The sequence below is a fragment of the Stomoxys calcitrans genome, chromosome 2, assembly GCF_963082655.1.
Source record: "Stomoxys calcitrans chromosome 2, idStoCalc2.1, whole genome shotgun sequence".
Classification (NCBI taxonomy): Eukaryota; Metazoa; Arthropoda; class Insecta; order Diptera; family Muscidae; genus Stomoxys; species Stomoxys calcitrans.
In genome coordinates this window covers 224,579,192-224,603,041 of record NC_081553.1, presented here as the reverse complement: position 1 = coordinate 224,603,041, position 23,850 = coordinate 224,579,192, and the positions used below count along the sequence as shown (strand labels likewise).

General features: G+C 39.5%; 1 protein-coding gene across 3 annotated transcripts in view; it reads left to right on the top strand.

Annotated features, from left to right (window-relative positions):
- Positions 1–23,850, top strand: part of LOC106081887 (atrial natriuretic peptide receptor 1) — a 256,721-nt gene that overhangs the window by 201,942 nt on the left and 30,929 nt on the right. For all 3 annotated transcript variants that reach the window (XM_059361874.1, XM_059361875.1, XM_059361876.1), the window contains 2 exons: positions 8,129–8,243; positions 15,848–15,992. In XM_059361874.1, coding sequence (XP_059217857.1) covers positions 8,129–8,243; positions 15,848–15,992 — 260 coding nt within the window. The remainder of the gene's footprint in view (positions 1–8,128; positions 8,244–15,847; positions 15,993–23,850) is intronic.

Below are 23,850 nucleotides of genomic sequence, written 5' to 3'. Positions count from 1 at the left end.
AGCAATTCTTATATTTTATGCTTTGGTTGCCTAAAAAGAGATACCGGGAAAAGAACTCAACAAATGCGATCCATGGTGGGGGGTATATAAGATTCGACCCGGCCGAACTTAGCACACTTTGACTTGTTTTATTAAAAATACCATTCTTAGATACTATTGTGTTGCCCAAAAAGTAATTGCGGATTTTTTTTAAAGAAAGTAAATGCATTTTTAATAAAACTTAGAGTGAACTTTAATCAAATATACTTTTTTACACTTTTTTTCTAAAGCAAGCTAAAAGTAACAGCTGATAACTGACAGAAAAAAGAATGCAATTACAGAGTCACAAGCTGTGAAAAAATTTGTCAACGCCGACTATATGAAAAATCCGCAATTACTTTTTGGGCAACCCAATACATAAAATTAACTACAAATCCAAAGACTCTGCTTGGCAGACATGCATATAAAAACACCACAAGAACATTATCTAAACCACACCACAATTCAAGCGATAAACATTCTAAACAAACACACAAATAACCCATAAACTAGACAAATGCTTTTCAATCTGACCCCAATGTGTGTCCGGTAATTCCAACATATTTTTATACCCTGCACTATAGGATGGGGGTATACTAACATCGTCATTTCGTTTGTAGCTTATCGAAATAATGATCTGAGACCCAACAATGTATACGTAAATATTCTTGATGGTCTTGACATTCAAAGTCCATTCAGCCAAGTCCGTCCGCCTGTTTGTCGTAAGCACGCTATCTTTCGAAAGAGTCAAGATAGGTGCTCGAAATTTGCACAAAAACTTCTTATTAGTGCAAGTCGGTTAACATTGTAAATGGGGTAAATGGCTCAAATCGGTTCACGTTTTAATATAGCTGCCATATAAGCCGATCTAGCGATTTGTTTTCTTGAGCCTCTAGAGGGCGCAAGTATTACCCGATTTGGCTTAAATTTTGTACTATGACATTTAACAGATGTAACAAGCATGGCCCGAATCGGTTAAAAACCTGATGCAGCTTCCATATAAACCGATATCCCGATTAAACTTGTTGAGCCTCTAGAGGGCGTATTTATTATACAATGACTTCTTCTACGAGCTACAACATATGTGCCAAGTATGGTATGAATTGGATTTAACCCTAATATAGCTTTCCTGATTTGACTTCTTGAGCCCCTAAAAGCGGCAGTTATTCTCTTATTTGCAGAATTTTTGCACAAGGACTTATGGTCTTAATAGGTCCATAGCTGATATAGCTTCCATATAAACGGATCTCCCGATTATACATGTTGAGCCCCTAAAAGCCTATCCTGAAGTTTTGCACAATGACTTCTACATGGTCTCCATCTTACAAACCAAGTATGGCCCGAATCCTCCCATAACCAGGTATAGCTTCAATAAAATAGCAATTCTTAGCCATCCTTTGCTTGCGTATAAAGAGATACCGGACAAAGAACTTGACACATGCTATCCATGGGGAGGGTATATAAGAATCGGCCCGGCCGTACAGACATTACATGTATAAGACATTCTTATCAGAGTCACATATGAGCTGTCCACATTTTACTATGCCCAGCAAGCATTTTTGATCGCCAAACAATCTTCCGAGAATCTTCTAGATTAAGGTTTTGATCGCGGACGAGCTCGTCTAAGAATCGTTGACGATTCCCCAATCGTTATAAGTTGTGTCATCTAGACGAATATTCCGGAAGAGTGTTCCGCGAATCTTCTATATGAGTTACTAAAGAGTAAGTCAGAGGAGTCTTGGAAGATCTTAAAATCGCAAAAGAATCGTGAGTACGAGTAACAGATGAGTGCTTTGGAAGATTTATAAAATATTCATCTGGAAGAGTACTGCATTACTCGCCTGGACGAGTAGCAGTGTACAACACATTGCTACAACAACAACAACAAATAAGTGTTTTGGAATATATATTAAATACTAGCCGAATCGTGCCCTCTTCGCTGCGCCTTCTTAAACTCTCTAATATCTTTTAAGGGTGGGGACATTTCGCCCCGAATGCAGATATCGCATTCGTGGCATTGTAGCCTATGACGCAGAGTGCGTTCGAATCCTGGCGAGAACATCGGACAAAGCGGTGTTTATCTCCTCTTAATGTTGGCGACATTTGCGAGGTACAATACCATGCATGGTCATTTAAAAAAATTTCCCCGAAAAGGTATCGCACTGCGGGATGCCGTTCGGACTCGTCTATAAAAAAAGATCTCTCATTGAGTTTCCACTTGAATCGGAGAGCACTCATGGATGTGTGAGAATTTTTCCCTTCTCGGTTCCTGGTGTTAATGTTCTTCCTTAGGGTAATGTTCTCATATGGATATCAAATTCGTGATGTACTTCCAAATCCCTTTAATTTGAGCCCCATATTGCCATGGCCGGCAAAATTTAACCGTTTGGAGGATGATTTGGGTTTGGGGCGGCCACCGGCACTTTTTGCTAAAAATAGATATCAAATTCGTTCTTTATTCCCAACGGAAATGGAGTTATGTTTAGGAGGTGCTTTAGGGCTTACCCCAAAACACTTGGCTCCAAAATTGGATATCAAATTCAAATTGGGTACTTGAACCCAATTTTTAATAGCACACTCGTGTTCTGGTCTCCATTACCTTTCATTTGATACCCTTATTGTGCCCATTCGACCACTTTCCTATATGGGTAGCGTTTTTGGTGTAACGGGAAGGGTCCGCCTCCACCCGATATCTAAAAATTATATAGCCTATGTTTGATTCCAGACAAGAAAATTTTAAGAAAATTAGTTCTGCCAACTATCGTATAGTTGTAATGGGTCTAAAGGCGTTTTTGAGAGTTGGCCTAACCCCCTATACTTCGATCTGATTTTGTATACCAGATTCGAAATCTACCGAATACCTTTTATTTGAGCCCCATATTGAAATGGACGTCCAATATGTGTGTTTGGGGGAGTTTGGGCCCGATGGGTATTTAAACTCAAATTTTAATACCATATTTGTATTCTACTCTCCGATACCTTTCATTTTATACCTATATTGTCCCGATCGGTCCACTTTTGGTTTTGGGTTGTGCTTATGCCCCCCTTCCGTTCCAAACAAACCGGGTCCCATATATCCGTGATTGGCTAATGTGCCCATTTTGGGCGTTTTTATGGGGGTGGGGTGACCCCCTATACTTCGACATGAATTTGTATGCCATACTTTTCATTTGATACCCATATTGTCCTTATCGGTCCACTTTTGATTTTGGGTGATGTTTTTGGGGTAACGGTGGAGGTCCGCCCCCATTCGTTATCAATAAATTATAAAGCCTTTTCCTTCTTCCTGACCATATTCGTAAACTACTCCCGAATATCTTTTATTTGAGTCCCATATTATCATGATCGTCAAATAAACCTATTTTAAGGGGTTTTGGGACTGGGGCTGCGCCCCAGGTACTTGGACCCAACTTTTATTATGAAGTTCGTGCTCTACTCTTGAATACCTTTCATTTGAATGCCATATTGTTCCGATTGGTCCACTTTCATTTTTGGGTAGTACTTTTGGGGTAAGGGGAGGGTCCGCCCCCCCTCTCGATATCAAAGATTTTATAGCCTATGTTTCCTTTCATACCAACGAACACAATCTGCGAACATTACAAGGAAATCGGTTCGGCCGTTTTTGAGTCTATACGGAACAAATAAACACAAATTGAATTCTATATATGGCACGTTTTGCCCATGAACATTCCACTAAGAAACATGGGCAAACTTCTCACATATCAATGAGGGCAGTCCGATTTAAGTTTTAAGCTCATTGATAAGGGGTCTCCTTTTCCGAACGGCGTGCCGCAGTGCGACACCTCTTTGGGGAAAAGTTTTACATAGCATAGTACCTCACAAATGTTGCCAGCATTAAGAGGGGAAAAGCACCGCTGAAAATTTTTTCTGATGGTCTCGCCAGGATTCGAACCCAGGCGTTTAGCATCATAGGCGGACATGCTCACCTCTGCGCTACGGTGGCTTCCTATGTGGCAGCTATATCTGCACAATTTCAGCCAAATCGGATAAGAATTGCGCCCTCTAGAGGCTCAAGAAGTCAAGCCCCAAGATCGGTTTATATGCCAGCTATATCAAAACATGAACCGAAGTGTACCATTTACAATCCCAACCGACCTACACTAATAGCAAATATTCGTTCAAAATTTCAAGCGGCTAGCTTTACTACTTCGAAAGTTAGCGTACTTTCGACAGACAGGCGAGCGGACAGACGGACGGACATGGCTAGATGGACTTGTAATGTCATGACGATCAAGAATATATATATATTGGGTTGCCCAAAAAGTAATTGCGGATTTTTTAAAAGAAAGTAAATGCATTTTTAATAAAACTTAGAATAAACTTTAATCAAATATACTTTTTTAACACTTTTTTTCTAAAGCAAGCTAAAAGTAACAGCTGATAACTGACAGAAGAAAGAATGCAATTACAGAGTCACAAGCTGTGAAAAAATTTGTCAACGCCGACTATATAAAAAATCCGCAATTACTTTTTGGGCAACCCAATATTTATACTGTATGGGGACTTAGACGCATATTTCGAGGTGTTACAAATGGAATGACGAAATTAGTGTACCCCCATCCTATGGTGGAGGATATAAAAAGAGATTTCCATCATTCTAACTAAAACACCCTTTACACTATATATCATCAATATAAAAAATTCAAATTCAATTTGTCTATAACTATTGAAAATGAATTGTGGCATTCGATTCAATTGAGGCCATCCAATTTAGTTTCTAATTGAGCTTGAATTTATTTTACATGTCAATGTCCCAACTACAAATTGAGAGTGTCTATAATTTCTTTGATTTGTAGAGGTTGTGGCAAAACTGATAACAGGTAAAAGTGTGGTGAACAGAGGAACTGTTTACGCAGGAATTCTAAACGTATCAGAGGATAGATATGAGCTAATTCCTCAAAAACAAAATCAAATAAAAGCACCAAAGCTTGTGACAATACTGGACTTATTAAAATGAAATTAATTTGTGATGACAATGCTATTCATTTATTAAATGTCTGTGAAAAACCCCCTTCCTCAATGATATCCAAGCGAAACTGGAAGGCAACTCCAAACTAAAAATAGCTACCATAAAGTAATTATTTTTATTATGACCATGCAGATACTATTATTTGGTTGTTGTTATCATTATTCCAAAGGTTTACGAGTATTTACTCACTAGGCCACAAATCAGGGTGACTGTATGGAGAAATTTCTGTTGGGCATTTTATTGAAAAAGGGGAAGCGTTTGGACTAAAAATAAAAATTCAAGCAGAGCGGCTGTTACGCTTATGATAGGCCTTGTTCACTGTTGCCCCCTAGTTATAAATTTCAATTACAGCTTTTTCAAGGTGTTGAGGAATGCTCCCTCTGTCAAACATTTGTTTAGATACATCTAGATGTCGTTGTGGGCTTTTGTAAAATACATCTCTTATCACCTTTAATGACATCTTCTTTGGTTTCAGTTTTACAACAGCTGATATCAGTTTGACTATTACCAGCAATGAACAGAGTGATAGCAGCTGCTTCATAATTGCAATCTACAACACGTGTAAAATGCCGGTTCATTATGAAATAATAAATATTAATCACTTTTATATGAAAGAAAACAAGTAAAAGCGTGCTAAGTTCGGTCGGGCCGAATCTTATATACACTCCACCATGCATCGCATTTGTCGAGTTCTTTTTCCGCCATCTCTTCTTAGGCAAAAAGAGGACAAAAAAAAGATTTGCTCTACTATTAGAGCGATATCAAGATATGGTCCGGTTCGGATCACAATTAAATTATATCTTGGAGACCTGCGTAAAATGTCAGCCAATTCGAATAAGAATTGCGCCCTTGGGGGCTCAAGAAGTCAAATAGAGTGATCCATTTATATGGGAGCTGTATATGGCTATAGACCGATTCAGACCATAATAAATACGTATGTTGATGGTCATGAGAGGATCCGTCGTTCAGAATTTCAGGCAAATCGGATAAAAATTGCGACCTCTAGAGGCTCAAGAAATAAAGATCCCAGATCGGTTTATATGACAGCTATTTCAGGTTATGGATCCATTTGAACCATACTTGGCACAGTGGTTGGATATCTTAACAAAACACGTCGTGCAAAATTTCATTCCAATCAGATAAGAATTGCGCCCTCTGGAGGCTCAAGAAGTCAAGACCCAAGATCGGTTTATAAGGCAGCTATATCAGGTTATGGATCGATTTGAACCATACTTGGCACAGTTGTTGGACATCTTAACAAAACACGTCGTGCAAAATTTCATTCCAATCAGATAAGAATTGCGCCCTCTGGAGGCTCAAGAAGTCAAGACCCAAGATCGGTTTATATGGCAGCTATATCAGGTTATGGATCGATTTGAACCATACTTGGCACAGTTGTTGGACATCTTAACAAAACACCCTCTAACAAGAAATCAAGACCCAAGATCGGTTTATATGGCAGCTATATCAGGTTATTGATCGATTTGAACCTAACTTAGCACAGATATTGGAAGTTATAGCGAAACACGTCGTGCAAAATTTCATTCCAATCGGATAAGAATTGCGCCCTCTAGAGGCTCAAGAAGTCAAGACCCAAGATCGGTTTATATGGCAGCTACATAAGGTTATGCACCGATTTAAAATTTCTTCCTTCCCTATCTTCGCATTAAAATCTCCCAGAACGATTTTAATATCATGGGCGGGGCAGCGGTCATATTCTCTCTCTAGGCGCTCGTAGAAAATATCCTTGGTCTGCTCGTCTTTGTCTTCCGTCGGGGCATGGGCACAAATAAGGCTGATGTTGAAGAATTTTTATGCGGATTGTGGCTAGCCTCTCATCCACCGGAGTAAAGCTGGAGACAAGGTGTTTCAGTCTCCGATTAACCACAAATCCACAGCCAAATTCATGACTCGTGTTATAGCAGCTATAGTATAGTTCGTCACCGTTTGGTGTTGTAGTGACGCCATTCCCAGTCCATCGCATTACCTGTAAGGAGGTAATATTTGCCTTGTACTTCTCTAATACATCCGTCAGCGCGTACACTGCAACTTCTCTAAAAAAAGTGCGGATATTCCAGGTGCAGATCCGCAAATCATGGTCCTTTTTTCGTTTGCGTGGGTAGTCAACGTTAGGAAGGTCCGTTTTTCCTATTCCTTTGTTTCTCATTAGTTCTCATAGTTTTCCGGGGGCGGGTTACTGGCCCAGCGCCCCAACCGCATGGGTTTTGTGGGATTGCACATGTATCCCTCGTTGTGGCGAGCCGATTTCTCCATGATCCGACGTTCGCCTCCAGCCGCCCCTAATCTGGGAACAGACGCTGATGTTGGCCATTGGTCATTTGAAGGCGCGAATAACTCGCCTTATCATCTCGAGTATCATTGGCACTCAGTATTTAATTAAGAGCCAGTGCCACCGGACTCCTCACTGAGACTTTCCTCTCGAAAATCGCTGACTGTCCGCGGTTAATTGTGGTAAATATAGAGGTTTAATTTCGCAATAGCAAAATGTAACATCTGTTGTTCTTTGTGTAGACATATGGCAACACCAGCATGAGAATAACGGCATTATTTATAACGAAACAAAAGACAACTCAAAGTAGATATATATCGTCCAACAAGTTGTTGTGGTTAACTATAAACCCTATTGTATCCACCCCTTGAATTCTAATGCTACGACCTACTAAATCTGCATCATTGATGACTCTGTGGAAAATTGCTAAAAAACAAACTAAAACAAAAATATAAATAATTATTTTGCACATTTCTTTTGTCATGGCACTCATTTCTAATGATAATTGATAATCATAACTCAGTGCAGGGAGATGACAACGACAAATGAGTGTTTGCTGTGGGTTTTGCTATTGTTTAGTGAACTTTCCATACGTATGTACTCACCTACATACTTACATGCCAATTTGCCCATAGTAGTGGTAATTTACATTGCAACGAGGGTATGGCGCAATAAAAAGCGTAATCTATTATAATTTATTACAAAAATTTATCTCTTACACTTTTGTCATTAGCAGCGAAAGTCATTGAAATGAACAAATGTTTTCTATTTACGTTTTTATTTGTTTTCTTACTATATCTCTTGCTCTCTCTCTTTCTCTCTCGTTACAGTTATTATTATGTGTGCCGATCCTCAATCTATACGAAAAATAATGTTAACAGCCGAAGAGTTGAATATGATTGACAGTGGTGAATATGTTTTCATAAACATTGAGCTATTTTCGAGGTGAGTAGAGATAAGAAGTATGGTATATTGCATTTGCTTCACATTTGCGGTCTTAAGTCGTATCGCATATTTGTACTGTATAGTTATCGATTTAATGCGATAAAAGATAACAGATAACATAAGATTTATTGTGTTGTCACCTGTTTGGTACTTATGATGAATTTGATTCTAAACAAATAAAAGCGTGCCGGGCCGAATCTTATATACCCTCCAACATGGATCGCATTTGTCAAATTCTTTTTGGACTGATATAGACTATACTTAGCACAGTTGTTGGAAGTCATACCAGAACACTTCATGCAAAATTTCAGCCAAATCGGAAAAGAATTGCGCCCTCCAGAAGCTCTAGAAGTCAAGACCCAAGGTCGGGTTATATAGCAGCTATAACAAAACACGGGCCGATTTGACCCATTTACTATTCCAACCGACCTACACTAATAAGAGGTATTTGTGCAAAATTCCAAGCGCCTAACTTTACTCCTTCGTAAGTTAGCGTGATTTTGACAGACGGACGGACGGACATGGCTAGATCGACTTAAAATGTCGTGACGATCAAGAATATAGATACACTCTATGGGGTCTTAGGCGCATATTTTGAGGTGTTACAAACGGAATGACGAAATTAATGTAATCCCCATCCTATGGTGGAGGGTATTAAAAAAAAAAACAAATAAAAGCGTGCTAAGTTCGGCCGGGCCGAATCTTATTACCCTCCACCATGGATTGCGTTTGTCAAGTTCTTTGAATGACTTTTTCAATATGAGCTATGTATGTATTGGGTTGCCCAAAACGTATTTGCGGATTTTTCATATAGTCGGCGTTGACAAATTTTTTCACAGCTTGTGACTCTGTAATTGCATTCTTTCTTCTGTCAGTTATCAGCTGTTACTTTTAGTTTGCTTTAGAAAAAAAGTGTAAAAAAAATATATTTGATTAAAGTTCGTTCTAGGTTTTATTAAAAATTAATTTACTTTCTTTTAAAAAATCCGCAATTACTTTTTGGCAACCCAATATATCAAGTTATTGGCCGATATGCACCGTACTTGTCATGGCTGTAAGAAGTTATAGAAAAATAGCACCTCCAAAATTTCAGGCAAATCGATTGTGCCCTCCAGAGGAAAGACAAAATGTGAGATGGGGTTATATGGCAGCTATATCAGGTTATAAACTGATTTAGACCATACTACGCACAGATGTTTGAAATCATACCGACATACGCAAAATTTCAGTCAAATTTGATAAGAATTGCGACCTCTAGCGGCTCAAGAAGTCAAATCGAAAGAACAATTTATATGGCGGCTATATAAAGTCATGGACTTATTTAGAACATACTAGGCTCAGTGGTTTAGAGGTCATAACAAAACGCCACATTTATCATTTCACCCAAATCGTATAAGAATTGCGCCCTGTACAGGCTCAAGAAGTCTAATCGGGAGATCGGTTATATGGCAGATACATAAGGTTATGAAGCGACTTAGACCAAACTTTGCAAAATTGAACCTCCAGAGGCTCAAGAATTCAAATCGAAAGAACAATTTATATGGCGGCTTTATCTGGTTATAGACTGATTTAGACCATAATAGGTACAGTTTTTGGAGGTCATACCAAAACGCCACATGGAATACCTTTCAGCCAAATCGGATAAGAATTGCGCCCTCTAAAAGCTAAAAAAGACAGTGACCTGTCATGGCGGACACAATGACTGAGGCGACTGTTCTTGTCAGTGACAGCAAAGCGGTTGACCTCTTTAAGTCTAGATTATGTCACATAGTTTTGGAATGGGTACAGCCCACTCTTTGTGTCCATCTATCATTCATTGCCCTTCGGGCCTGATACTGTAAACTTAGCATACACGTCGCTAGAGGTTTACCCACAGATTCCAGTTTCCCTGGAATTTGTAGGGTAGTCTCGCAAGCTCTTCCGCTTTATAACTCCCTGGGATATCTCTGTGGCCCGGCACCCAGAACAGGTGAATTTTGAACTGTTCAGCCATCTCTTTGAGAGATCTGCGACAGTCGAGGGCGGTTTCATTGTTCAGAAATACGTTCTTCAGGGATTTAATGGCTGCCTGAGAAGATAACTTAAAATGCCTACATCGCCTTAACAAGGTAATGCGTGTCAAATGAGACCAGGCCCCTCTATTGTCACAAAAAATTGATGAGAACAAATATATTGTCATGTGATATTCTGGGGATTATTAAGGAATTTTTCTTTTTGTCATGACAAAAATGCATTTTTTTAATTCACAACATTATTTGTTATTGCACACGTCATTCTCTAGATATACATCATTTTCTAGAAAAGAAAAATGTAAGCATTAAATAAAAATATTATGAGACATTTATCTTTCAACACTTCCTCAATACTGAACAATATTGAAATAAAATTTCTACACTTAAATATGCAACATTTCAGATAATTACGGAACTTTGTTGCATTGCATTTCATTGCACACCCCACACACTTCTATTTCCACTGAAATAACACTTGCATTTAAATTACAATTCTGCTATTGTAATTAAAAAGAAATGATAGCTGAATATTTAATGATTTCTTGCCTAATGAATTGCCGGCATGCCAAGTACTCGAACAATTTGTCGATAATTGTAAAAAACAAAGGTAGCGGCAACATTCAAAATAATTTCCTTTGCAGATATTGAAAATATGATAACTCAGTGACTTTCCTGTCTTTCTAAGGTACGTTTTAGTTGACTCACGTAGCCGCAAGCTAACGCATGCCGTTAGTATTTAGACCTAACTATAACAGGGATGATAGAACTACTTGGCCTTGATTACTCTATCACGCAACGTTTTAAGCTAACCTTTAGATAACTTAAGCTTTTCCTTCTCCACCGTACAAATATGACCAACCCTGCCTTCTATCAACTGTGGTCTGAATAAGCCCAGCGTTGCAGACCCAATTAAAATTAATAGCATTTTCAGAATTTTTTTTGGCCAAAGGTTATCTCCGTTCATAATGCTGAATGCTTGGTAAGAACATCAGCAACATTTTTCAGGGGTGGTTTACCGGCGACATTTGTGAAGACTTGGGTAGCGTAAGAAGAGTCGTTTAGCGACACGTCGTTCAGCGACACGTCGTTTGGATTCTGCTTAAGAAGGCATCGACATTTTTCAGGAATGACTTGGGTAGCGTAATACTCCTCCATGAGGAAGAATCATTCAGCGACACATCGTTTTGATTGTGCTAAATGGAGCTAGGTTTTCATTAAGGTAAAACTTAATGTGGACACAATTTTTTGATATCATAGAAGTCTCTCGGATGCTTCGTAATGGAATGCCGTTGAGCAAATTTTGTAACCTAAAATCTATTTTTTCTAAAAGTACCCACTAATATGTAACTCATAAAAAGTTTAACTCTACAAGTCAGTGAAAAATCTCCTTTTTCAACTATTTCATAGACTCTCCACCCGCCGTGTGCTGCAATTTATATTTAGAAAAAAACACACCATTTCACTTAGAAAAAATTCCGTGCCGACAACAACAAAAATTAATTACATTTTTAATAGCCTATTTTGAAGGCATTGCCAACAACTCGTGCAACATCCACAAATTAATAGCTGGCCAAACATTTTTAATTTCTAACGAAATTACAACAATTATTTATATGCCGCCTTTTTGACAAATTATTATGAGGTGCGAATTGGCAAATTTAAATTGCATACTAACGCGTGCTATGCCCTCGCAAATGGTGACAACAAATGTGAGTATTAAGTGAAATAATGAAAACATTTTGTGTTGGAGCATAGACAAATTTCTACTCCACGGGAAGTTAAAGTGGAAAGTGATTTGAATATTGAAAAGAAAAATCTTTATCAAATAACAATCTGTGTTGACGAAAAATATCAGCGTCTTATGTACCACCAGCTGTATGAGCTGTAGGTTGACATGACCATAGGGGTGGGACAATTTAAAAGGTCCAAAAAGTATTCTGTCTGTCTTCAGAATTGAAATCTACAACAAATTTTTAAGAAATTTGCTCTAGAAACCGTGGGTGTTTGTGGTAAGTAATATTCCGATCTGTCAGAATGCCGTCCTCCGAACTGCAACGGGCTGTCCTCTCAGTTCTCATGTGAACCACCTCCATTAGGAGACAATGATCCTACCAGTGCGAAGACATAACTACATGCTGTCTATGCCTTTTGGGCTGTTTGATCTACATGATTTAGAGCGTGAGGTTCAGCGCTACGAAATAGAACCTCTAGATCCAGCGGATCTAGACAACATTCATGCAGACAGGGTAGTGGATGCGGTAAATAGCTACCGGGTGAATCTAGTCCTTGGAGAACGACCGCCTCCCAGATCCCTGTGGATGCACCCTATTTTAGTCGCAGAGGTCCTAGATCTTGACACTCAACAGAATCAAGCAGACGAAAGATAGAACACAAAAACTGCTACAACATCAACCGAAACATGACCAAAAACCTTAAGTGGAGGACCCCATATAGATACTTTATGCTTGAAAAAGAGGGGAAGAGGCGTGCAATACTGTAGCAATTACCTGTGTTGAGTCGTATATTCAATCATTGCCACGGATATGATAGTTGGACCAAGTACTAATGAAGGAGTTATAGGCATTTTAAGTTATTTTTGTACAAGGCGGGTTATTGGCGCCTTTAGATAACCAATGGCCATCCTGTTCCCTGTAAGAAGGAGATGAGCACCTTCTCAGAGGATGGCACGATCCGCATTGTTTGGGTGACAGGCCATAGCGGGGTAAGGGGAATGAAATAGCAGACGATTTGGCAGTGAAGGCCAGAAGACTGCCATCAATAAACTTCGGGTTAACCGAAGCCTTTTGGATCGAAGCAGTCCAAGTTGGGGGCGTGGACGACCTATGCGCATGAAAAATTTTGGAACAGCGAAACGATCGGAAGGGCTATGAAAATCCTATGGATGGAGATACGAATGGTGAGAAGACGAGGCTATTGCTGAAATTAATTAAGAAGGGGATCATTAAAACTTATGAACAGTGCTGTACGTAAATAATGTCCCCCAAATCAAGCAAAAATTTAAGATGTGAAATCGGTTTACATGGAAGTTTATCAGCTTATATAGGAGGCTACCGTGGGGCAGAGGCTACCATGTCCGCCTATGACGCCGAACGCCTGGGTTCAAATCCTGGAGTGAACATCAGAAAAAAAATGGCAGCGGTATCCTAGCTTGTTCTTTGCGGGATCTTGGGTTCGATTTCCACCAGAGGCCTTGGTCTGTCGCTGCTGTGGTATCAAAATGGATTTTAAATTGAGTGAGTCTGTAAAGGACTCTCACTTAGGGTATAACCTTACCCTAAACATATCTTACAAAAGCTGGTGACATTTGTGAGGTTGAGGTGTAAGGTAATAACTAATATTACAAGTGGTGTCGCACTGTACCACGCCTTCCGGGCTCGGCATAAAAAAGGATTCCCATTATTATTGAGCTAAAACTTTGATAGGAATGTAATCAATATGGCATAGTGAGATGTTTTAGGACCCTTGACATCCGTTTTGCTGTGGACCGTAGCAGATAATATCTCGATATAGCCCCCATAGAAACCGATCTGCCGATTTCCCTGAAATTTCGCACAGTGAGTTATCTTGAAGCCCTCAACAACTACATCGAATATGGTCTATATCGGAAAATATCTTGATATAGGCTTCGTAGAGACCGATCTCCGGATTTAAGGTCCAAAGCCCATAGAAGCCGCATATATTAACCAATTTTGCCCAAATTTCGCACAGTGAGTTATCTTCGGACTCTAAACATCTGCGTCGAATATGGCCCAGATAGGACAATATCTTTATATATATAGACTGAGCTCTAGATTTAGGGTCTAAGGCCCATAGAAGACATATTAATTATTCGCTGAAATTTAACACAGTGGGTTATCTTGGGACTCCTGACATCTGCATCAAATATAGTCTAGATCGGACACCATCTTCATATAGTCCCCATATAGACCGATCTCCTTATTTAAGGCCAAAGCCAATAGAAGCCGCATTTACTACCAGTTTCCGCTGAAGTTTGGCACAGTGAGTTATCTTGTGATGCTCTATATCTGTATCGAATATGGTCCATAAAGACCGATCTCCTTATTTAAGGCCTAAAGCCAATAAAAGCCCCATTTACTACCAGTTTTCGCTGAAATTGGACACAGTGAGTTATCTTGTGACCCTCTATACCTGTATCGAATATGGTTCAGATCTGACAGTATCTTGATATAGTCCCCATATATTGTAGACCGATCTCACGATTTAGGGTGTAAGGGCCATAGAAGCCTTATTTATTATCTTATTTCGCTCAAATTTGGCATAGCAAGTTGTTTTAGGTCCCTTGACATCTGCATCGAAAATGGTCCAGGTCGGACAATGTCTTAATATAGGCCCCATTTAGACCGATTTAACCAATTTTGCTGAAATTTCCACAGCGAGTTATCTTGAGACCCTAGACATCTGCATTGAATATGGTTCACATTGGGCAATATCTTGGTATAGCAGCCATATAAACCGATCTCGCGATTTAAGCTTTACGGCCCATAGAAGCTGCATTTATTATTCAATTTCACTGAAATGTAGCACAATGAGTTGTGTTGGGACCTTCATTGTCCGTGCGGAGTATGGTTCAGATCGACTATAGGCTATATCTGCCACATATCTCCCGATTTAAGGTGTCTCAACCACAAATTACGTATTTATTATCCAATTTTTCTGAAATTTAGTACGGTGAGTTGTATAAGACGCCTACACATACTTCCAGAATATGGTGCTGATCGGATCATGTTTGTATATATCTGTCATATACACCGATCTCCCGATTAATGATCTTTCACCCATGAATGGCTTATTTATTACCAGATTTCGCTGAATTTTGGAAGAGTAAGCAGCTTTAAACAATTATCGTCCGTGCTGGATTTGGTCTAGATCGGACAATACTTCAGTAAAACTGCTGCGAGTTCATAAATCTTGCGTTTTCGTCGAATTCTGTCGAAAAGTGGGTAAAGTGGTAGGTATCCAAAGTTCGGCCCGGACGAACTTTATGCCTATTTACTTGTATTTGGAACTTTTTTTCAAACTTCTCTTTTTATGCAAAACTTGCTCGAAATCGCATGCATCTAAGAGTATTTTATTAAAATTTAATTTTAAAATGGAAATTTTCTTTAAAATTTTATTGTCATATAAAAATTTCTTCGGATCTGGCATTTGTGAGGAACGTTTATAAAAATTTGATTTTCTTGGACCACATAACTTTTTTTGAAAATTCAGTTTTAAGGCATTTCACCACAATATTAAATTTTAATACAGTTTAAAACTCATCTGAACCATTAAAGTGCCATAAAAATTCTCCTCATTGTTATTTTCCCAAATAATAAAATTATATGTTCGGCCATAAGCCCATCTGCCGACAATTGTAAACAATTTTAATAAAACTCAAACATTTGGTGATTTTAAACAGCAATCATTGTCATTGGTAACACTCGGGGCCCTTAATGAGTTTTGAAAAAGTTGCACGCAGCATTTCTTGAGGATTTTTTCATTATTAATTTTTTAGAAGGACTACCCATAAACACACCCATAACTATCCCCATCGTCTTTCTTTTCTTTCAGAGTTCCCTACTTGACATCACAGCCATGGTATGATAAAAATGATACAGCCGAGAACAATGAACGGGCCCGCAAAGCCTACACAGCCATGTTGACTGTAACACCCAAACAGCCGGATGATGAGGAATATACCAAAGTATCGAATGAGGTGAGTAAGAGCCAATTGATTTTATAAACATTTTGCGCATGAAAATAAATCTATTTCCATGGCTAAACAATAAGAATAGAAAAAAATCATCACTTTCATGTTTTTTTTTTTTTGTTTTTTCTTTGGCTTCTCCGGTATGAAAATGAAGATGAAAACTTATTTACTTTGCCTGATTGCAAAACAATTTCCTCCCCTTTGTGGCATTAAATAATTTCACCGGAACTTCTTTCTGAATCTTTTATGTAAGTAATGTCAAAGGGATGACTTAAACCCAAGGCATTGTTTGCCTAAATTGGAAATTATGTTTGAACTGGTGGAAAGTGTCGCCTATAAGTTGGACACCTACATCTCTCAAGGCATCTGAGACCCACGCCTTTTTTCCTTAGCGCATATACTCCACTCCATTAGATGTTAAAGGTGATACAGAAACTTTTGTCTTAATGAAACCAAAGTGGGGTGAGCTCACTGTCATGTTTCCACAACACAACACAATATATTGTAGTTGGAGTAGAAATTCACTTTGTGGGAAATTACTTTGCACAGTGACAACCTGGGACTTATGAAACGCAATACGGCCTTACTATTCGATGTAATTAAACCAATTCATATATATTCCAAATGGGCGATTTCTATGAAATTCACCATTAATTTCAAGAGACATAAGAGAATCATTCGGGGCAAATTTTGTGATCATCGGTTGACAAATAACCACACTGAAAAATTTTTTCCCATATTTTTTACGATTCAAGCCAAGGAGTTTTAGTATAGCCATTGAGTGGATCGGACATGTTTTTATTTCGTTGCTCAAAGAAATAAATATACCCGTTCCTCGGAATAGGTACTACCTATTACGAAAAAGTTTTAAAGTCTTTTGGAGCAGGCTAGAAATGGACTCCGTGTTGTCCTCCCCTCCTATAGTCGAAAGTAACGCTTCAAGCGCACAACTAGTCGTCAGACTAATTACGAAACGGATAAACCAGAGGGATGCACAGTTCGTCCACAGTCTATAAGTAAAGGTGGTGTTTCTGACTCGGATTCAGACAGCGGCGGTGTCAATGAAACTGTCATCGCAGCCGAATCGAGAGATGAGGGCATCGGGATGGCGGCAGAAGTGAGCGATGACTTTGCTAAGCTCACAAGCAGACCGAGAAAGCGATCCGGTGCACGACGAGGAGTATGTACCGGTAGCGCAATCGAGCGAAATTGCAGGATGCTGGAAAGGATAGAACTGACATTTGAAGCACATATACGGAAGCTGGAAGAAGAATCAGATCTCTGCTAAAATGCTGAAAAAGAAAAAGAGCTCCCCGCTGGTAAAACCAAGCCAGTTATCCCGCAATGGAGACTTCAGACAGTGTCCTACTGAGGTAGATAAAGTCGGAACAGGAATGAAGCAAGCCCGCGCGGCCCTGAGTCTTCATGGAGGACTGTGACTTCCAATAGGAGGCCACAGCCATCACGGAAGGGGAAGATGGTCGCTGAGAATGGTAAGGAGCCGCCCTCTTACGCCAGAGAGGCAAGGAGACACAACAGAGATGAGCTGTCATCAATATCGGCTGTGCATCCGGTAGGATTCCACCAGGTCATCGGTCCCAAGTTGAGGATCTGGTTAACGATCGGATTTTCGAACATGTGTGGAACTGTATAGAGGGTTGCGAGTACAGAGGGGACATCATTACGCTGCGTTTTGCGTCGGCGGAATGTATTGATACCGTCAAACAGCTCGTCAGAGGCATTCACGCTCCCTGGGAGGGCGCAAAGCTCGACCTGGTGAGAAGGATGGATATCTCTCTGCTTACAAAGGCCACGGATGCGGCAGTAAATTTGCGACGGAACGCATGTTGGGATTCTTGGACAAGCAAAACCAAAGTTTGGTAGCACAGAAGTAGTTGGTCTTCCACAGGAAGAAGAAGGAGGAAAGAACTCTCCTTGTGGTTGGCATTGATCAAGCCTCCGTGACCATGATCTCCCCTTTAAGGGGTTTGGACCCATAAAAGTGGAATTTATTATCTGATTTGGATTAAGCACAATGAGTTGTGTGGGACTCCTCAATATATGTGTCGAGTAGGGTCAAGATCGGGCTATATTTGGATATAATGAACGTTTACTACTTGCGGAAATTTAGCACGATGAGCTGTGTTAGGCACTTCGATAGCCGAATTCATTATGGCCAAGATCGGTCTATATTTCGATATAGCTGTCATATATACCGAACTGCCGATATAAGGTTTTGGCCCCATATAAGTCGCATTTATTGTCCGATTTCACTGAAATTTAGTGCAATAGCTATGTTAGGCTTTTCGACATCCGTGTTCTATTGGGGTCACATCGGTTTATATTTGGATATAGCAGCCATATATACCAATCTGCCAAATTAGACCCATAAAAGACGAATTTATTATCCTAATTCTCGAAATGTGGCACAGTGGGCTATGTAGACTCATCGAACTTCATACCGAGTATGGTTTAGATCGGTATCAATATAACGTCTTGGGTTCATAAAAGTGGAATGTTTTATCCGATTTGGATGAAATTTGGCTCATTGTGATACGTGAGACTTTTCGACATCCGTGCCCTATATAGGTCAGATCGGCTTATATTTGGATATAGCAGCCATCTATACAAATCTCCAAAATTAAGTTATTGGGCCCATAAAAGGCACATTTATTAACCGATTCCACTGAAATTTTATAAAATGAGTTGTACAAGGCCCTTACATATGCTCCCTGAATATGGTGGAGATCGAATTATATTTAGATTTAGATTTTTAATAAATTTTCATAAAAACATCATCCACATTTTGAGAAAACCCACCCCACTGTGCTGCAATGGCCCTGGTGGAGAAAGATACCATTAAATGTTTGTTTATGGTTTTGAAATATAAGAGGAAACTGGATCAAAGGTAAACTATTCGAACTAGAAAGTCAAGACAACATAAACTAGAATAAGAAGAAGAGCAAACAAAATGCCTGGCAAGTATACACATTATAAACATAGAAAGTTTATGAGATTACTTTTCCACTTTATTTCTGTTGAGGTGTTGTTGTTTACTACCTTTTTTTTGTTTGAAAGTATATTTTAAAATTTTTAGAAATATTCTTCTTACCATCCCCAAAGAAATGGTACAAATTGCAAAATTGCTGATAGGCGACAAGTAAACAAAGTTTGGCAAACAAAAATCAGCAAACTTGCGAACATGGAATAAGGAAAAATGTATTCTTCCTAACTTTTTAATTCTCTTAGCAAATCTTAAGTGTGGTTTGGTGTGCTCACAAAAAATCATCCTATTTGAGTTGAAAAAGTTTCATTGTTAGTTGCAAATTCGGTGACAAATTTCCTAACAAGGGTAGGAATTTGGGAAATTCCTGGAAGCTTGTACCGGATTTTGGTCGACACAAGTTTTGCCAATTTTATATTTGTACGTTGGGAACATGGCACAGAGAATATCAAAGGAAAAAAAGATAAGACTTGATTACTAGCCATACACAAACAAAGCAAATAAATAATAAGAAGATAGATATCTATTAAATTGCCATAAATTTCTAATACATAAATCCAAGAAGGTAAAGAATATTTGTCTTTTTATATGAAATTAGCAAAAAGCTCTTGAAGTTTAAATTTCATAAGAAGCAGCTTATATTTGTTGATATTTCTTGCAAACAATTCATTTCATTTTTACACATCATTACTCTCTCTCTCTTATTATTTCCTCTCTCACTCTCCCCTTTCATTTCATTGACAATCTGTCAGGTCGCCCAATCAACCATCAATTGCTGGATTTATACAAAAATTTACAAATTGTTATTCTGCACTCACACACACACACACACACCCAACACACAATCCTACCATCAGCTTCAGTTCTTAACAAGCGTCAGCTTGGCAGCATAGTACTTACGTATGTATGTAAGCTGTAGAAGAAGGAGTTTAAATCTTTTATGACTACTCCCACACATAAGAAACACAGGAAAAGTCACCTTTATCTTCGTTAACACGGTTTATGATATAAAGCAGGAATTTCAATGTAAAAGACATGTTGAATATCCTCCAACCTCTCTGCAACTGCAGCCATCATCCATGGGGAAACAGTAAAAAACAAGTGTTGTCATAGTAGGGGAGCGACAAAGTACGAGGGACTTTATGAAAGGCCTATAAGCCTCAAAACCATGGAACACATTATGAATACCATGATTAAGAGTAGGAACTGCTAAAATACAAACAGCATACCTATGTCAAGGGAAGGTCGGTGGAGACTGCCTTGCACGAGGTAGTGCATAAAATAGAAGAAACCTTCGATGTCAAGACGTACACATTGGCGGTTTGCATTGACATCGAGGGGCGTTTAATAATTTGCGGACCGACACATTGATCCAATCCTTAGACCAGTACCGGGTGGACCGGGTCCTTAGAGACTGGATAAACCATATGCTAAGGAACCGGTGGATAAATTGCGGGTTCCATGACATAAATATAAGGGAGAAAGTGGCACAGGGCACGCCACAGGGGGTATTTTATCACCACTCCTTTGGGTGACCACCAACCTATTAAGGATGCTGGCTGAGAAGGGATTTGAACCCGATTGCTAAGCAGACGATGTTATAATACTTCTAAGTGGTAAGGATTTGAACCAGCTATGCAGAAGAGCCGAAAGGGTCTGAGCTGGACCCAGAGGTCTCAGTATTAGCCCAGAGAAAACAGAGGAAAACGAAGGTGGAAATCAATAAAACGATTTCGACATCTGACAAGGTCAAATACTTAAGAGTGATCTTGAATAGGAAACTTAATTGGAAGTATCACATTCAGGTGTGTACTGAGAAGGATCGCTGGGCACTAAGCTCCAAATGGGTCCTGATTTTGACATCTGACAAGGTCAAATACTTAGGAGTGATCTTGAATAGGAAACTTAATTGGAAGTTTTCACATTCAGGAGTGTACTGAGAAGAATCGCTGGGCACTAAGCTCGAAATGGGTCCTGAATCCAAATATAGTCCACTGGCACTACACTAGCATTGATGTTGGGCACTATGTAGACGGGCCATAAGCTCGAAATGGGGCCTGAATTCGAATATAGTCCACTGGCACTACAAAAGCGTGATTAGACCAATACTTACATACGCCTCAGTAGTTTGATGGATTGCTATGGAGAAAAAATGCAACATAAGGACCTTACAACAAGTTCAAAGAACATGTTCTCTTGGCATAGCCGGAGCGATGAGAATCACGCCCACTAGGGCTGTGGAGACTATTCTAGATATCCGAACCATTGACATACAGATTAAATTTGAGGTAGTCACTATGGGTATGAGACTTAAGGCGATGGGGGAATGAATTGAGGGTGGGAGCAGCTTATACCATCGCGGTATAATCGAGGCGACGATAGGAAACCTGGAAGGAAGGGAAAAGGTTTCCGATCGGCTACCCGAGACGACACTTAAGGTCGTGTGCGAGGCATGGCTGCCAGCGGCACAGTCTTGGACTGACGGAACCCTAGTGTTGCCGTCTGGAAGATCATGTTACACGGATGGATCAAAGCTGGGGAACCCAGGGACTGAGATCTGTTTTAGACTGTCCGACCATAATACGGTCCTGCAGGCAGAGATCCCGGAAGGTGGTGTGGTGCTATTGCGAGGACGTCGAATGTAAACATCTTTACGGACAGTAAAATGGCCACAAGGGCATTAACAACCACGAGGGTAAGGTCTCGAATAATTGGCAGTGTAAGAAAGAGATGAGAGCACAATCCGCATCGTTTGGGTGCCGGGCCATATCGGAGTAAGGGGGAATAAAAGGCCAGACGATTTGGCAGTGAAGGCCAGAGGACTGCCGTCAACAAACCTGATTAACCCGAAGCCTTTGGAATCGACACATTCCGAGTTAAGGGCGTGAGCGACGAATGCGCATGCAACCCTGTGGAACAGTTTAACGGTCGGCAAAAATCCCGTGAAACAGCGAAACGGACGGCGAAAATCCTATGGAGAGATCCAGATCGTGAGAAGACGAGGCTATTACTGAAATGAAGTAAGAAGGATGTCAGTATAGGTATTGGTGTCCTAACGGGACACATAGGACTACGAGCTCACTTATGCTAAATCGGTGCGGCAAGTGATAACATGTGTAGGGCATGTGGGTAAGATGATAGGACGTTGGAGCATTTCCTTTGTCATTGCCCGGCTTTCGCGTCTAACAGATACCGGCACTTAGGTGGGGACACTTTACCAGACTAAACCAACATAGGGGATTGGTATAGAAAACAATTAGGGATTTTGCAATTAGGGAATTCCTAACTTGGATTAACTTTTTCGAGGTTACTTTTTTTCTATTTAGAGCGCAGAACAAGCCGGATTAATAGGTGCACCTTTTTTTCAACCTAGCATAATCCAACCGAAGTCCAAATTTGGTTTTAATGTAAAATTTTTTGATTTTCCAAGAAAATTATAACAAATATTAATTAACAAAATTAAATTTTCCTGGAAAATTTTGTGTAAATTTGATCTCTGTTCGATTTCTTCAAATTTCAATTTTCCTGAAAAATTTTGTAGATTTTCAAAAAATTTATTTTTTTTAATTTTTAAGAAATTTAATATTTGTATACCCACCACCATAGGATGGGGGTATACTAATCTAGTCATTCCGTTTGTAACACCTCGAAATATTGATGTAAGGCCCCATAAAAAATATATATACTTGATGGTCTCGATATTCTAAGTCGATCTAGCCATGTCCGTTCGTCTGTCTTTGGAACCGAACGCATAAAGCTGCTTGAACAGATACTTAATATTGATGTAGGTCATTGGGGATTGCAAATAGGCCATATCGGTTCAGATTTGGATAATTTGCATGGAGTGCTCCTTTATAATTTCCAGCAACTGTGCCAAATACGATCCAAATCGGTCTATAACCTGATATAGGTCTCATACAAACCGATCTCCCGATTTGACTTCTTGAGCCCCTGGAAGCCGCATACAAATTTGCACATAGTGTTCTGTTATGACGTCCAACAACTTTGCCAAGTACGGTCCAAATCGGTCTATAACCTGATATAGCTCCCATATCAACCGATCTCCCGGCTTATATGGGAGCTATGCCTAATACGGTCCAAATCGGTCTATAACCTGATATAGCTCCTGATTTGGCGGCCCCCCAGACACCTGCAGTCCAACTTTGGACTTGTATTCTACTGCTAAATACCTTTCATTTAGCAACCATATTGTCCCAATCGGTCAACGTGCCCGTCTGGCTGGATTTTAGGGTGAGGCGTTCCCACATATAGCTGGACCTCACATTGATTTCTTGCAAACAAATTTAGCCTTAATCAGTGCAGCCATCTCGGAAATTTGGCATTTCTGAATAATGAGGTAAGGGGGAGGGTCCGCTCCCCCTTCGAATATGAAAAAAACGCAGGTACCTTATTTTCATTGGATTTTCATAAAAAATGTCACCAAAATTTTATTTTTATTGAAAAATCTTAATTTCCATCTATAATTATGTCTATATCTGATAAAAACTCCTTTAGATTTTTAATTTCGGAGAAAATTTTATGGAAACTAGATTTTCCTAAAAAACCTTTATCGTACTTAGATTTCCCCACAAAACGTATAGTGGATACCGTTTTAGGGATTTTTTGGGGTGTATAGCGGTTCTCCGGGAAATTGTTCGTGCTCTTCATTAAAAGACCTTTAAAATTGTTGCAAATGGCATTCATGTCCTCTTGGAAGGTTTTGTTTTTTGATGGGATAGCCCCAATATTAAATTCAGTTCGTGTACACTGTGGCAGGTAAATTTTGGCGGTTGTCCTAATCGTTAAGTACTACTAATTCTAAGAAACTTGGCCAAGAAACCGTGGATCGTAAATCAAAAT